We start from the raw sequence: 17,994 nt of genomic DNA, 5'->3' as shown, positions 1-17,994 counted from the left end.
GGCCAACATCAGGGTAGGGAGCTTGCCTTGCACATGTGGACCAGGGTTCGATATCCAACATACCATATCCCACCACCCCCAGTCTGCCAGAAGTAATTCCTAAGTGCAAAGGCAGAAGTAACCTCTTGAGCACTGCAAATTTTGTCCAAACAAAACAAAACAACAACAAAAGAGCTGAAGTAGTCATAATACAGTGCGTTAGGCTTTTGCCTTGCACAAGGCCTACCCACTTCCATTACTGGTTCCACCACCCTCTTTATTAGCAGCTCCCTAAGCAAAGCCAGGATGCATTCTGCATCTAGAATGCAAGGTCAGGAGTATCTGGGTGTATTTGGGTGTAGGCCCCTCAGAAAAAGCAAAAAATAAAGGCCAAACAGCAGCTGCTAGGAGAAGCCAACAAGATCATCCTCATCTCTAGGCCTGCAACTCCCCTGTGGTCCAGCAGCAGCTTTCTGGCAACGCTACCGGAAGTCGGGAGGCGGGACTAGCTTCACATGCCAGGTTTACGGCGCGCTACGTCATGACGTCACGACGCACGCTTTGCGACGCGGCCACGCTCCGACTAGAAGGGCAGGCAGAGCTGCGGGGCGAGTTAGGGACAGACGGCTCGCCGCTCTCTGCAAGAAAAAAAGAAGACGGAAGGAAAAAAGGAGAACGAGAAATACCTGACGAGGTGGAGATCCAGCTTCCGGTCTCTGGGGAGCGCAAGTAATGGCGGGTCCTTTGTGATGTCGCCGGATGAAGCTCCAGCACCCACGCGCCTTCCGCATTGAGGACAGCGCCATGTTGAGAAGGGCGGAGCCGTTTGACCCGGATGTCGCCGGCTTAAAGCCCGCCCTTACTTCCGGTTTGCTTGGCTTGAGTCTCACTGCGCATGTCTGTAGTATGGATTTGTTTGGTACCCAGTGTTTGCAAAATGGTGCCAAGTGATGCTCTGTCCCTTGGCTTTTTGGGACTTAAAATAGACTCTATTGGGCAAAAAAAGAACCCTAGGAAATAGAGTCATTGTTCAAGTCACCTTGAGAGATATTTTTTTACCGGATATGAATAGTGCTTTAGATTAAAAGAAAATCAAATAAATTTCCCTTTAGGGTCCCTGCAATCTTGAATCACCCTTTTATTATTTTATTTCATTTTTGAATTTGAATTTGTCTTCATTGGGGATACAGGGAAATAGGGTTTAGATCACCCAGGCAAGTATCCTTTTAGTCTTCCTGGGATTGTATTTGTGATTTTTTTTTTCTTGGCACTGGCCACTGCTTTTAACTGTTGCAACCAACTTCTTCAGGGCTACTGAGTGACTCTAGCTTTTCTAAAGCTCATGCATAGGGCTTTCACAAAGTACAGGGCCGGTATGGTCTCCTTAATTCGTTATCTTAGGTTTTGTTCAGTTCTCTGCTAGCCAAAAATGTACAAAGGCATCTTACGTTGGAGAGGTAAATGACTTAAGGGAGTAGCAGGGACACTCTTCTGAGGCACTGTTTTAGGATTGTTAGCACTATTAAAGAAAGGAGGTGGTAAGGATGGTGGTCTTTCAACCTCGTCCAAGGGAGGCTTCAAGAAGAACCTGATTCAAGAAATTGCTTTTTTCTGGGGCTTAATTGAGAAGAGATTACATGATATCCCAACTTATATTACTACACATCCAAAGCTCCCAGAAAAAGAATTCATCAATAAAAGATAAACAACCAGAAAACGGTCAGAATTTCTTTATGCATCTTGTTTTTATCTATACAACAAAAATTATAGATTACCACATTTGTGCAGGGAGAAGTAGAGGATTAATAAAATAAGAAATGCCAAATCTTTTAACTGAAATATAACAACTGGATGAGAAAAAGAAAACACTAAAAATTAGAACCATACAGTAAAAAAGAAAGCTATAAGAAGGAAGCAAAATCCTGGGAAATTTGAAGCATAGTTCCTGCAATATAGAAATAAACAGGGAAGGAATTTTAGAGATGAAGGTAAAATCGCAACTGCAGAAGTCAAGCCTCATTCTTCAACAAGATTTATCTGTTTTTGTTTTGTTTCTTACAATGGAGGTATTTTACTATGCCAGGGCATGCCTAAGCTTTTAGGGGGCCTCAGCCCACCAGATGTATCCTCAGATTTTCCTGGTGGATAGAACTAATTTAACCCCCATGGGGTTCCTCAAAAGGCCCACTGTGGATGCCTTTTTCCCCTGCGTGGATGGTTGAGGAATTTCCAAAGAGACGCCTGGCATTACATTTTCAGCCATTATCTATCTCTCCTTTGTTTATATCAGGCAAAATATCAAATAATTTGATATTTTTCTCTCCATTTCAAATATACTCTTTGCAACTGCAGTTTCTGGTAATCAAGGGCATAACCCGAATGCAGATTTTGATTATTGACTCTTCCTTTAGAAATAGGGAAGCTCGGGCCCCGAGGGGCCAGTGAGGTGGCACTAGAGGTAAGGTGTCTGCCTTGCAAGCGTTAGCCAAGGAAAGACCGTGGTTCGATCCCCTGGCGTCCCATATGGTCCCCCCAAGCCAGGGGTGATTTCTGAGCACTTAGCCAGGAGTAACCCCTGAGCATCAAATAGGTGTGGCCCAAAACAACAACAAAAAAAGAAATAGGGAAGCTCATTCTTGGGGATTTTGGTACCGCCCTTTACTTGACCTCTGATAATATAGAGTCCAGCCTAGAAGGATCAAGTTTCTAGATATTTCCTACTTCCTCCTAATCCTGATTTTGCATTTTAAGTGGCTTGCAGGGAGTTACCTTGAGCTGTGACTTTCTTGTAACTTAGAATTTTTAAGTCACACCCATAGCTGAGGTATTGTTATTGTTGTACTAGGCTTTGTGATTGCAATTATTCTTCACCTGTAGCTAATTTTACCCCTATAAATTTCCCTGCCCAAAAAATTAAACTTGTCGCACTCCTGCCAGAAAAGTGTTGACCCCATATTCTCTGTGTGCTTTCATTTATTTCATATTTCATATTTGGCCGCTCGTGTTCCCGCTTTCCTATCGTGTAGAGAATTGCTGAGACACAGGACGCCCACAGCGTTACTACTTCCAAATGTGATATCACAAGGTAGATAATGGATTTGGAACCCAAGAAGCAGAACTGCACAACAGATGGTAATTGAAAGAAAGTTTTGAGACCACCATTATTACACCTTCTAATAGAAGTGATAATGAGATAATAGAATGAGCTATGAGATAAATAAAATAAGATAATAGAAGTTTTATTCTGTGGTCAAAATATTTTTGAAAACGTTAAAAATATATAATGTTATTGAAAACTAGAAAAGATCTTGCCAGTGGTGGCATTGACTGAGCTTGCTGAAGATGGACGGTATCTTGAACAACCTTGCAGCTTCATGAATACTTAAAAGTTTTGTACTGGTAGAAAAGTATTAATACGGTTTTTCACAAATGTTAGTCCTTACCTTATCTCTAGAGATGAGCAAGATTAGATATCTGAAATCCTTAGGCACTCTGATAGTAAGGTAAAACCTAGCAATATAACCAGTTATCTACAAGGCTTAGCCACTTTATTTCTTCAAACTCTGATTTTAGTCCTATCAGCTAAATTTGGTGAGTGATAAGATTTTCATGGGAGACATTTCTTAGACATAGTTCCACTAAGAAATTTCAGAAAAGTGAATCACTTCAATATTTCAATATTTTCAACTCGCTTTCACTATTAAATCATTTTGATTATTAGAAAGTAAATCACGGGGCTGGGCGGTGGCTCTAAAGGTAAGGTGCCTGCCTTACCTGCGCTAGCCTAGGACAGACCAGGGTTCAATCCCCTGGCGTCCCATATGGTCCCCCAAGCCAGGAGCAACTTCTGAGCACATAGCCAGGAGTAACCCCTGAGCGTCACTGGGTGTGGCCCAAAAACCAAAAAAAAAAAAAAAAAAAAAGAAAGTAAATCACTTTCCTTATTAGAAATAATAAAATGTAATCCCTATAACAATGATAACTTAAATCATAACTTTAATTCACACAGCCAAAAAAGGTTACTCTTGGAGGACATTATTTTTGTTCCTTTTTCTGAGTACCTAATATAATCTCTCTCACAGAGTAGGAACAACTTTTGAATCTAAGTTGAATTTTGATTACTCCAGGATTTTGTTTTGTGGTTCACATCTAGCGATGCTCATGAGTTACTCTTGGCTCTGTACTCAGGAATTATTCCTGGTGGTGCTCCGAGAACCATATGAGATATCCGGGGTTGAATACAGGTCTGCCATATGAAAGGCTTATTGCTTCTACCCCTTCTAAGTTTTATTTTGATAAGCATTTTAACTGACAGTTTGATATGATTTGGTAATAATAAGAAAACTGACAGTATAAAGAAAATTAGACCCTTTAAAGTGTCTGTATCCTTGTATATATTTTTAATATATTTCAGAAATCTTTTGATGTTGGGAATTTTTACCAACTCTCCTTGGTCTAAGAATACTCAACAAGTTGCAATAAATATTTTTTAATGTTAATCCTGAATCATCAGGAAAAGACAATGTATTTGGGGGGGGGGGGAGCACACTGGCAGGCTCTGGGGACCATATGGGATGCCAGTCATGAAACCTGGGTTGGCCATGTGCAAGTCAAGTAAGTGCCTTACCTGCTGTGCTGTCATTCTGTCCCCAACAGTGTATTTTTTAAAGAACGGTGATATAATACATTTGAAGTGTTTTCATATGAAGTGCTTAAAATTTCAAAAATAGGTATAATTCATCATCAGTTTTGATACATTTTGTTTAAAGAACTGCTGTATTAATTGGTAGTATTTGTCATTGCTAAACAACTTCGGTAAAGTGAAATAAAAATGGACTTAAGTAGACTTTGCTTATACTCATGATTTAAAATTCTCTTAATTGAATACTTAGAGTGTGCTCTTTACGTCAACATATGCTCATGCGATGTTGAACACTTGTTTAAAATCTGATTTCTCATCAACACTTTTATTTTATAGTAAGTTCTGGTAATTTCACCCTTTTCCTTGACATTCCTTGCAAATCCTGTCTTGCTTAAGACAATAGATTAAAACCAGACTGGCAGTTGGAAAAGGCTTTCTATTGCAACCATGTGTGCCAGAAGAAAGGATTAGGTTTCCTTGTCTCCGAACATCAAGGGAAACTTCCACCTCTGCAGATACACCTCTCTTCCTTAGTCGTGGGGGATTTATCTCTCATTTGATTTAATTGGGATAAGAAAAAAGTTCAAATTCACTCCTAGCTCGACTTGTATAATCAGCCCTCAAGTCTCAAAGTATCCAGTTTTGTTTCTCTAATTTAATTCTAGGTGTCAAGTTAGTATTAAATGTTGATCAAGGTAAGAAAGAGTTACCTTACACATTTATTCACTTAAGGAGGAATTTTGCAAAATGAAAAGTCTACATGTCAGAGAGCTTGAAAATGCACTTCAAGCAAAGCTCATTCACCTCTGACCCTCATTTATATTGAATAGATTTTTCAAATACAGAGGAAGAGATAATGTAAGGAAGGCAAGCATTTCTTTTTATACTTAGGGGTGCAGGTGGATTTATCTGACATGCCATTCAGTGCTATCCTTATGTATAAGGAACTAGATCAAAATGAAATGGAGTCCCTCCAGAGACAATTTTCAGAAGTCATTAGGATTTAGGAAACTAGAATAGTGATTTGGAGATTGTCCCCCTTTTTTACCGTTGCATAATTCTAGTTCTTTCCTCATTTATAGATGGTGAAACTGTCCAAAAGATAATAAAAGCTCTGACAACACACAATGAATAAGAGAAGAAATCAAAGATATATTTTTATATTTGTTTTATGTATATTTTACATATTTTACATATACAAAATACATATTATATATATCATATATATATTTTTTTTTTATTTTAAGCCAAAACACAATAAAGCTGAACTAGAAGCTGGTTTAAAGCATGGATCTCGCCTAATGACACATTCTTTTTTATGCTCCAAAGTAATCGCAGCTGGTACTTTATTTTAAAGAGTCGATTCTTTTTATTTCTCGAACCCTAACAAGAAAAGATGCTGTCAGTCCTTAGATGTGTTTGGGAGGAAGAAGGGTGCAAATTAGGCATTTATTTATGTAAGGACATTCATCAGAAAGTTTATTCTGTGTGTTAGAATGCTACTTAGATACTTTATTTTCTTTGCTGCTAATAAAAATGTTATTTATTTTTAATGTCTCCGTAGTGTTGCCTTTTATTTTTATGTATATGCCACACTATTTTTTCACAGTTAAAAAGTTGTTCATGACTGTTTCAGTCATATATTTACAACACCCTTCACCAGAACACATTTCAAACCTTCAGTTTCCTCAGTTTATCTATCACACTCCCCTCCACCCTCTCCACTGCCAGATTCTAGCAGATATTATTCTTCTCTCTTTCTTATCTCTCACTCTTTCTCTCTCCCTTGCCCTTCCTCTTCCATTTTTTTTTTCTTTTAGACATTGTGGTTTGCAATAATTTTGTTGAAAAGGTATCATTCCTGTTACTTTCTCTCCATTCAGCACCCAGAGCAATCATTTCCAACTGTTGTTATTGTAGTTCTTTCTCTACCCTGACTACACTGCCCCACTATTTGTGGCAATCTTTTTAAGATTACCTGGTTCTTCAGGCCCTCGTTGCTGTTGTAATTGGATGTTATTACCATACTACCTTTTTTTATATTCCATGAATGAGTGCCATCATTCTATCTCTCTCCCTCTGATTCAGTCAACACTCTTCATATCCATCCATGATGTTCATGATTTTGTTTTTCCTAACAGTTGCATAGTATTCCACTGAGTAGATGTATCAACTTTTCTTCATCCACTCATCTGTTCTTGGGGACTTGGTTGTTTTCCAGATACTGGCTATTGTGAATTGTACTGCAATGAACACAAGAGTGCAGAAGTTTTTTCTGCATTATATTTCTGGCCCCCTAGGTGTTATATTCTAGGAGTGGTATTGCTGATATTACTTTGGAATATCAAAGCTTTAGAAACTCAATTTCTATATTTTTGAGGAATATCCGTATTGTTTTCCAATAGTAAGTTGGCATTCCCACCAGAAGTGAATGAGTTTTCCCTTTTCTTCTGCATCCACACAATACTTGTTGCTATTATTCTTTATGCTGTAGGCCTGTCTCTGTGGGTGTGAGATAAAATCTCATTGTTTTTTTTTATTTGCATTTCCCTGATAATGATCTATCATTTTTCTCATGTGCATTTTGGTCACCTGTTTTTTCTTTAAGAAGGTTTCTGTTCATCTCTTCACACATTTTTGGATGGATTAGATATTTTTCTCTTGTTAAGCTCTACCAGTTACTAATATATTTTAGATATTAACTCCTAATAAACTGGGTACTTGGAATCAACTTGACTAAAAATGTGAAGGACCTATACAAAGAAAACTATAAAACTCTGCTCCAAGAAATAAGAGAGGACACACGGAAATGGAAGCACATACCCTGCTCATGGATTGGCAGGATTAACATCATTAAAATGGCAATACTCCCCAAAGCATTGTACACATTTAATTCAATTCCTCTAAAGATACCATGACATTCTTTAAAGAAGTGGATCAGCACTTTTGAAATTCATTTGGAACAATAAACACCCTAGAATAGCTAAAGCAATCATTGGGAAAAAGAATATGGGAGGAATTACTTTCCCCAACTTTAAACTGTACTACAAAGCAAAAGTTATCAAAACAGCACAGTATTGGAATAAAGACAGGCTCTCATATCAGTGAAATAGGCTTCAATACTCAGAGAATGTTCTCCAGACATACAATCACCTAATTTTTGATAAAGGAGCAGGAAATCCTAAATGGAGCAAAGAAAGCCTCTTCAACAAGTGGTGTTGGCACAACTGGCTAGCCACTTGCAAAAAATTGAAATTAGACCCCCAGCTAACATCATGTACGAAGGTTAAATCCAAATCGATGAAAGACCTCAATATTAGACCCGAAACCATAAGATATATAAAACAACACATAGGTAAAACACTCCAGGACATTGAGACTACAGGCATATTCAAGGAGGAAACGGCACTCTCCAAGCAAGTGAAAGCAGAGATTAACAGATGGGAATATATTAAACTGAGAAGCTTCTGCACCTCAAAAGAAATAGCACCCAGTATAAAAGAGCCCCCCACTGAGTGGGAGAAACTATTTACCCAATACCCGTCAGATAAGGGGCTAATCTCCAAAATATACAAGGCACTGACAGAACTTTAAAAGGAAAAAACATATAATCCCATCAAAAAATGAGGAGAAGAAATGGACAGACATTTTGACAAAGAAGAAATACAAATGGCCAAAAGACACATGGAAAAATGCTCCATATCACTAATCATCAGGGAGATGCAAATCACAACAACTATGAGGTACCACCTCACACCCCAGAGATTGGCACACATCACAAAGAATGAGACCAAGCAGTGTTGGCGGGGATGTGGAGAGAACTCTTATCCACTGCTGGTGGGAATGCCATCTAGTTCAACCTTTACAGAAAGCGATATGGAGATTCTCCAAAAACTGAAAATCGAGCTCCCATACGATCCAGCTATACCACTCCTAGGAATATACCCTAGGAACACAAAAATACAATACAAAAACCCCTTCCTTACACCTATATTCATTGCAGCACTATTTACCATAGCAAGACTCTGGAAACAACCAAGATGCCCTTCAACAGACGAATGGCTAAAGAAACTGTGGTACATATACACAATGGAATATTATGCAGCTGTCAGGAGAGATGAAGTCATGAAATTTTTCTATACATGGATGTACACGGAATCTATTATGCTGAGTGAAATAAGTCAGAGAGAGAGAGAGAAACACAGAATGGTCTCACTCATCTATGGGTTTTAAGAAAAATGAAAGACATTCTTGCAATAATAACTTTCAGACACAAAAGAGAAAAGAGCTGGAAGTTCCAGCTCACCTCAGGAAGCTCACCACAAAGAGTGATGAGTTTAGTTAGAGAAATAACTACATTTTGAACTGTCCTAATAATGAGAATGTATGAGGGAAACGGAAAGCCTGTCTAGAGTACAGGCGGGGATCGGGTAGGGAGGAGGGAGATTTGGGACATTGGTGATGGGAATGTTGCACTGGTGATGGGTGGTGTTCTTTACATGACTGAAACCCAAACACAATCATGTATGTAATAAATTTGTTTAAATAAAAAAATTAAAAAAAATAAAAATAAAATGGGTATTGGGTGAATATATTATTCTATTCCAAGGGCAGTCTTTGTAGCCTTGTTATCATTTTCTTTGATTTACCATTTTCTTTGAGTTATCACTTTCTTTGATTTATCATTTTCTTTGATTTATCTTTTATTTCATTTATCATTTTCTTTCTACATCATTTTAATATACTCCCATTTGTTTATATTTACTTTTACTTGCTTGATCAATGGTGCTTTCTTCCTTGAGGATGCCTTACAGGCGGGGGGTCGGGGGGGTCGGAGGGAAACTTGGGACATTGGTGATGGGAATGTTGCACTGGTGATGGGGGGTGTTCTTTACATGACTGAAACCCAAACACAATCATGTATGTAATCAAGGTGTTTAAATAAAAAAAATAAAATAAAAAATGTGATAAAAAAAAAACAAAAAAAAATTCAATGTCATAAAGTGTTCTGCCTACATATTCTTCTATGGATGTTGTTACCATACTATTCTTTTTAGTTCCCACGAATGAGTGCCATCATTCTATCTCTCTCTGATTCAGTCAATACTCTTCATTTCCATCCATGATTTTCATGATTTGGTTTTTCCTAACAGCTGCATAGTATTCCATTATGTAGATGTAGTTTTAGGTATGATATTGTTTTCTTTGCTGCAAATAAAAAATTTTAGAGGGTATGTGTAGTTTTAATCCATTTTGATTTGTGTTTTCTGCCAGTGTTAAAGAGAGGTCTGTGTTCATTTTTTGGATGTAGTTGACCAGTTTTTCCAATACCACTTTTTGATGTGGTTTCCCTACTTGACTTAGTATTTCTGGCCCCCTTTTCTAGTATTAATTGATCAAATATCTGAGAATAAGTCTTAAGATATTCAAATTTATATCATCGATTTGAGAGTCTGCATTCTAATACCATGCAGTTTTAATCACTATTGTTTTATAGTACAATTGGAAGATGGGGAAAGTGATATCTCCCATCTTCTTTTCCCCAAGGATTGCTGTAGCTCTTTATGGGTATTGTTATAGATGAACTTTAGGAGTATTTGGTCCACATTTTTTGAAATATGTAATGGGTTTTCTTAGAGGCATTGCAATACATTTTTACACTGCTTTGGGGAATATTGCCATTTTTATGACGTTAACCTTTCAAATACATGAGAAGGGTATATGTTTTTATTTTCTTGTGTCTTATTTTATTTTTTCTTTTTTTTTTTTTTTTGGTATAGATCTTTCAACTCTTTAGTTAAGTTGACTCCAATGTACTTGATTTTCTGAAGCACAATTGTGAATGGGATGTTTTTTAAAATGTCTCTTCTCTTTACTATGTGTATATAGAAAAGCCATGGCTTTTTTTGTCTTTTTTATTAATATAATTTTATTTTAAACATAGTGGCTTACATATCGTTGACAATAATATTTTAGGTACATATTAACATAAAAACAGGGGGATTTCCATCACCGAATTGTCCTCCCTCCATCTCCGTCCCCTTCCTGCCTCCCATAACCTCCTCCCTCACCCCCGGAGCTGCTAGCATGAGTGGTCCTCTCTGTGCCCAGCTTACTGCTTAGTGATCCTACACCTGTTTGGTCTTGGTACCTCCCTTATTTCCCGCTCTAATTGGGAGGCTGGACTAGATAGTTTAAGTTATGTGGTTTTGTTTGAAGAAAGGAAAAGTAAACTGGGGTAAAAATAAAAAACGTCGAAAATGGGCGGAGTCCTTCTAGAGGCTCTCACCCTCAGTTTGAGAGACAAAGGGGAAAAAAGAAGGTGAAACACCACAACAGTACAAAAAAGAAGTGTTAAATAAAATATCCAGTGAGCACTCCAACAATAAAGATAATCACCACATAAAAGCCATGGTCTTGAGATGAAAAACATGGCAGAGCGCATAAAGGAAGAATAGAAAAAAATAAAAAATAATAAATAAGTATGGAGACAACAGCTTCAATATCCACCCCAAAACAAAGAAATCGACAAAAACTAGATAAATAAATATATAAAAAATTATAATAAAATAAAAACATTTTAGCCATAGGACCCCTGGGCTGACCACTTTGTCCAGGCGAGCATGATTTCCCCCACACCAGGCGGGTCTTCAGGGCCACGCCTGGTTAATCTGGCCCTGGGAGGAGGGGGTGAGAAATTCCTTCCTAGGCATCCAAAACCTACAGAGGCTTGGCTGGGCTCAGAACACTCCGAATGCCAGGATTTCTTGGTGTGTTTGCCTGGTATGTTGGGGGCTCTGGGCAGGACAGCTAGCCATAGGACCCCTGGGCTGACCACTTAGTCCAGGGGAACAAGATTCCCCCCACACCAGGCGGGTCTTCAGGGCCACGCCTGGTTAATCGGGCCCTGGGGGGAGGGGGTGAGAAATTCCTCCCTAGGCATCCAAGAACTACAGAGGCTTGGCTGAGCTCAGAACACTCCACATGCCAGGATTTCGTGGGCTTTTGACTGGTATGTTGGGGGCTCTGGGCAGGACAGCTAGCCATAGGACCCCTGGGCTGACCACTTTGTCCAGGCGAGCATGATTTCCCCCACACCAGGCGGGTCTTCAGGGCCACGCCTGGTTAATCTGGCCCTGGGAGGAGGGGGTGAGAAATTCCTTCCTAGGCATCCAAAACCTACAGAGGCTTGGCTGGGCACAGAACACTCCGAATGCCAGGATTTCTTGGTGTGTTTGCCTGGTATGTTGGGGGCTCTGGGCAGGACAGCTAGCCATAGGACCCCTGGGCTGACCACTTAGTCCAGGGGAACAAGATTCCCCCCACACCAGGCGGGTCTTCAGGGCCACGCCTGGTTAATCGGGCCCTGGGGGGAGGGGGTGAGAAATTCCTCCCTAGGCATCCAAGAACTACAGAGGCTTGGCTGAGCTCAGAACACTCCACATGCCAGGATTTCGTGGGCTTTTGACTGGTATGTTGGGGGCTCCGGGCAGGACAGCTAGCCATAGGACCCCTGGGCTGACCACTTTGTCCAGGCGAGCATGATTTCCCCCACACCAGGCGGGTCTTCAGGGCCACGCCTGGTTAATCTGGCCCTGGGAGGAGGGGGTGAGAAATTCCTTCCTAGGCATCCAAAACCTACAGAGGCTTGGCTGGGCTCAGAACCCTCCGAATGCCAGGATTTCTTGGTGTGTTTGCCTGGTATGTTGGGGGCTCTGGGCAGGACAGCTAGCCATAGGACCCCTGGGCTGACCACTTAGTCCAGGGGAACAAGATTCCCCCCACACCAGGCGGGTCTTCAGGGCCACGCCTGGTTAATCGGGCCCTGGGGGGAGGGGGTGAGAAATTCCTCCCTAGGCATCCAAGAACTACAGAGGCTTGGCTGAGCTCAGAACACTCCACATGCCAGGATTTCGTGGGCTTTTGACTGGTATGTTGGGGGCTCTGGGCAGGACAGCTAGCCATAGGACCCCTGGGCTGACCACTTTGTCCAGGCGAGCATGATTTCCCCCACACCAGGCGGGTCTTCAGGGCCACGCCTGGTTAATCTGGCCCTGGGAGGAGGGGGTGAGAAATTCCTTCCTAGGCATCCAAAACCTACAGAGGCTTGGCTGGGCTCAGAACACTCCGAATGCCAGGATTTCTTGGTGTGTTTGCCTGGTATGTTGGGGGCTCTGGGCAGGACAGCTAGCCATAGGACCCCTGGGCTGACCACTTAGTCCAGGGGAACAAGATTCCCCCCACACCAGGCGGGTCTTCAGGGCCACGCCTGGTTAATCGGGCCCTGGGGGGAGGGGGTGAGAAATTCCTCCCTAGGCATCCAAGAACTACAGAGGCTTGGCTGAGCTCAGAACACTCCACATGCCAGGATTTCGTGGGCTTTTGACTGGTATGTTGGGGGCTCTGGGCAGGACAGCTAGCCATAGGACCCCTGGGCTGACCACTTTGTCCAGGCGAGCATGATTTCCCCCACACCAGGCGGGTCTTCAGGGCCACGCCTGGTTAATCTGGCCCTGGGAGGAGGGGGTGAGAAATTCCTTCCTAGGCATCCAAAACCTACAGAGGCTTGGCTGGGCTCAGAACACTCCGAATGCCAGGATTTCTTGGTGTGTTTGCCTGGTATGTTGGGGGCTCTGGGCAGGACAGCTAGCCATAGGACCCCTGGGCTGACCACTTAGTCCAGGGGAACAAGATTCCCCCCACACCAGGCGGGTCTTCAGGGCCACGCCTGGTTAATCAGGCCTGGGGGGAGGGGGTGAGAAATTCCTCCCTAGGCATCCAAGAACTACAGAGGCTTGGCTGAGCTCAGAACACTCCACATGCCAGGATTTCGTGGGCTTTTGACTGGTATGTTGGGGGCTCTGGGCAGGACAGCTAGCCATAGGACCCCTGGGCTGACCACTTTGTCCAGGCGAGCATGATTTCCCCCACACCAGGCGGGTCTTCAGGGCCACGCCTGGTTAATCTGGCCCTGGGAGGAGGGGGTGAGAAATTCCTTCCTAGGCATCCAAAACCTACAGAGGCTTGGCTGGGCTCAGAACACTCCGAATGCCAGGATTTCTTGGTGTGTTTGCCTGGTATGTTGGGGGCTCTGGGCAGGACAGCTAGCCATAGGACCCCTGGGCTGACCACTTAGTCCAGGGGAACAAGATTCCCCCCACACCAGGCGGGTCTTCAGGGCCACGCCTGGTTAATCGGGCCCTGGGGGGAGGGGGTGAGAAATTCCTCCCTAGGCATCCAAGAACTACAGAGGCTTGGCTGAGCTCAGAACACTCCACATGCCAGGATTTCGTGGGCTTTTGACTGGTATGTTGGGGGCTCTGGGCAGGACAGCTAGCCATAGGACCCCTGGGCTGACCACTTTGTCCAGGCGAGCATGATTTCCCCCACACCAGGCGGGTCTTCAGGGCCACGCCTGGTTAATCTGGCCCTGGGAGGAGGGGGTGAGAAATTCCTTCCTAGGCATCCAAAACCTACAGAGGCTTGGCTGGGCTCAGAACACTCCGAATGCCAGGATTTCTTGATGTGTTTGCCTGGTATGTTGGGGGCTCTGGGCAGGACAGCTAGCCATAGGACCCCTGGGCTGACCACTTAGTCCAGGGGAACAAGATTCCCCCCACACCAGGCGGGTCTTCAGGGCCACGCCTGGTTAATCGGGCCCTGGGGGAGGGGGTGAGAAATTCCTCCCTAGGCATCCAAGAACTACAGAGGCTTGGCTGAGCTCAGAACACTCCACATGCCAGGATTTCGTGGGCTTTTGACTGGTATGTTGGGGGCTCTGGGCAGGACAGCTAGCCATAGGACCCCTGGGCTGACCACTTTGTCCAGGCGAGCATGATTTCCCCCACACCAGGCGGGTCTTCAGGGCCACGCCTGGTTAATCTGGCCCTGGGAGGAGGGGGTGAGAAATTCCTTCCTAGGCATCCAAAACCTACAGAGGCTTGGCTGGGCTCAGAACACTCCGAATGCCAGGATTTCTTGGTGTGTTTGCCTGGTATGTTGGGGGCTCTGGGCAGGACAGCTAGCCATAGGACCCCTGGGCTGACCACTTAGTCCAGGGGAACAAGATTCCCCCCACACCAGGCGGGTCTTCAGGGCCACGCCTGGTTAATCGGGCCCTGGGGGGAGGGGGTGAGAAATTCCTCCCTAGGCATCCAAGAATTACAGAACCGCGCGGGGGCTCATGCCCCCGCGCGTACTTCATGTACTTCATGTAATCAGAATATTCCTTATTCTTATGTTATGTTTTCCGTATACAGAATGTTTATTTTGTATTCTCCCCTTTCCCACACCCCTACAAAGCTCTTTTTTACTCCTTAACTCTCTAACCCCCTCTCAAACATCACTAACCTAGTTTACTCTTTTTAACTTCAGTAGTGTACAATCCTAATCACAGTCCAAAGCTGTGCATTGTGTGTGACAACCCCAAACTGTTTCAAGATACATAAAATGGACACGTATTTCTTTAGAATATTTTGTGTTTTTTCTCTGACAGCTATAATTCTTACTAAATGTTGTCTTATACAGTGATGATTCTAACCACTTTTTATCTTCTCTTTTTGAGCTGTTTAACAAGGAATTTTGGTGGAAGAGTCTCCCAGTTTAATGCTTATGATTGAACCATGTCTTGGGAATCATTGTAATTGTTCTTATGGCCCCCATATGCGCCAATAACACCATGTGGCATTGCTTCTTATTTGCATAGGCACATTAAAATGGGAAAATAGTATAAATACAAATAAGATCCTATCTAATAGAGATTGGAACACACAAATCTTGTAGTGCAAAGGGACCTTACACCCTGAACACTGACATAACGACCTGGCACAGACCTCAGAAGAAAGGGCATATTCCATTCTCCCCTGAACCAGGAAAGCCATCCACGAAACATCCAGGCTGGTCTATAACATCACCTGGAAGCAATCCTCTACCACGGAAGACCTACACTGCTCAGACCTCGACCTGCTCAAAAGAGACTTCCCTTAACACTGAGAAGACTTAACAACAACAACGACCTGCTTACAGGACAGGGCTCCCTGCATTGCCCTTTGATTGTGAGGTGAAAGGAGAGGATGCTCCACATCCTGACTTCAATGTAAGATATGCAGATTCCAGGATCTTTAATACAGAAACATGATACCAACAACAGAGACTGTGTGAAAAATAAAAGTGTGTTGGCACTACAGACAATGTATTGGATTGGACGATCTAGCTTGCCTGGAGCCTAGACTTCGTCTTGTGCCAAGAAACTTCAGGGGTCTGGTCTCTTTGTACTTAGGCCAAGGTTATTTCTTTCCATGTCCCTCATATTTTGGTGGGCCTATGCAAACAACAATTGCCACTCTAACACCATTTTTACTGTGCTCCTTTGACTCTAATCCTTAAAAAGAACTCACTTAAAATTTGAGGTTAACTTAAGCTAATATGCATGTATATGGAAATGTAAGAAAATACTATGCCTGTAATGTTTAACGAGTTACGTAAGTTTTATGGCTTTAGATTGCCTTGTGTACTGTTAAGAAATATTATAATGTGTTACAATCTGGGGACTTGAGGAACAAAGTAATTGTACATGGATTCTGTCTTATTTATCTTAATGTTCTTTGGCTGAAATTTCAAAGTTAAGATATCAGCAAGGGGACTTTTTTTCCTCTTCTGCACAGCCACAGTAAATTTTGGGGTCATTTGAAAAGGAATTCCCTTGGCCTAAGAGATACAGGGCTTCTCCACCCTTGAAGTATATTGTCATGGGATTAACTATAGACTCCTTTCAGGTTAATTTACTTTCCCCTTGGTGCTTTTGTGGTGTATGGAAGACTTCTACTCCTTCCTGGGTGATAAAGTCAGACCTCTGTATCTAGAGATCATGGTATTTGCACAGGTCAAGGAGTGGAATTTATGATGAAGTCTTTCTTTGTGGTTCTAGAAGTTCTGTTCCCTCAGTGTCATTTTAATCCGTCTTCTGTGGTTGGTGATCTTGGTCTTTCCGCTGATGTTAGGATGGAGCCTGGGGTAGCCTCTTTCATTATGTTATCAGAAGACCCATTCAGATGCTATTGTCTCAGTCAGACTTCTGAAATTAGAGATCATGATTGTTGTGCAGGTCGTAGAACAAACCCTAGACTAGGGCGCTTTTTTTTTTTTTTTTTAATTGGTCCCAGGATACATACTGCTCAGTCTTGGTCCTATCAGTCAGTCTTCTGTAGATCACGATCTTGGCTTTTGCACAGACCAAAGGGTGACAAGTCTTCTGATTTTGTCTTATCATTAGCAGGTGAGGTAGGATAATCTGCTCTTAGATCAAGTTGTTCCCAATTTCCTTGTTGTCAGGATATCATATTAGAACTTCCACTTGTTGGTGTCCAAGCAGTATTAAGGATGTCCCAGATGGGATTTGTTTCCTGTAGCTGTTGTGAAGAACTGTGTCGTTTCCATGTCTGGGATCCAGGATTCAGGCTTGGACGGTTGGTGTCTAATCACGTGAGGTCTAAGTTGGGTCCACGCGACATATTTTCAAGGTGGGAGATGCCCCTGTATTGTAAACAAGTATGAGTTCTTATCCCTAGTAGATAGTAGCTCGTTTTTATACGTAAGATTTCCCCCATTTTTAGTGTGCCTTTGCAGGGAGAAATGACGCTATATTATATTGCCAGTGCATTTGGGGGTGGAGAGAGAAGAAAACAAAAACCGGTCACACCCCTAAAGAAGATAAAAATAGGGGCCGGAGAGATAGCATGGAGGTAAGGCGTTTGCCTCTCATGCAGGAGGTCATCGGTTCGAATCCCGGCGTCCCATATATGGTCCTCCCGTGCCTGCCAGGAGCAATTTCTGAGCCTGGAGCCAGGAATAACCCCTGAGCACTGCCGGGTGTGACCCAAAAACCACAAAAAAAAAAAAAAAAAAAAGAAGATAAAAATAGAAATAAAAATATATGTGCTCATGTGTATATATAAAGATTTAAAAAATGAAGTAAAAAAGTAATTAAAGGAACAAAGTGATGTGAGAGACTACCTTACATTTGGAGCAAAGCAGTTATAGAGGTAGTGTAATACAGGACTTATACTTATGATAGAAGTGTAGGGTTCCCCATTGTCTTTTGAGATTTTCTTGTGGTGTGTGGGTTCCCGGGTGTCCTTTCATCACACACCCTGACCTTCTTGAGATTGGCAAACGATTTGTGGCAGGGAGGTCTTGGATTGGGGATCCTTTTAGAACTAAGTCCGGTTTCAAGTAATAGTCCACGTTAGAGGAGTTGGTAAGAAGGGCCACGTAGCATGAGTCAGCAGGGGAGTTGGTTGCCTTTCCTTGTCAGGGACGAGGTGTGGGTTGACTGGGTGTCCCTTCACTTAGGTGCTGGGTACTGGTTCGTTGGC

The 17,994-nt window shown here is 42.5% G+C and overlaps 1 protein-coding gene across 1 annotated transcript in view; it reads right to left on the bottom strand.

Annotated features, from left to right (window-relative positions):
- Positions 1-776, bottom strand: part of WARS2 (tryptophanyl tRNA synthetase 2, mitochondrial) — a 124,734-nt gene extending 123,958 nt beyond the window's left edge. The window contains exon 1 of the mRNA XM_049765933.1: positions 666-776. Within this exon, the coding sequence (XP_049621890.1) occupies positions 666-770 (105 nt within the window). The 5' untranslated portion in view covers positions 771-776. The remainder of the gene's footprint in view (positions 1-665) is intronic.
- Between the last annotated feature and the right edge of the window lie 17,218 nt (positions 777-17,994).

This window comes from Suncus etruscus, chromosome 19 (genome assembly GCF_024139225.1).
Source record: "Suncus etruscus isolate mSunEtr1 chromosome 19, mSunEtr1.pri.cur, whole genome shotgun sequence".
Classification (NCBI taxonomy): domain Eukaryota; kingdom Metazoa; phylum Chordata; class Mammalia; order Eulipotyphla; family Soricidae; genus Suncus; species Suncus etruscus.
Note: the sequence above shows the minus strand (reverse complement) of the source record. Positions and strands in the feature narration are given on the sequence as shown.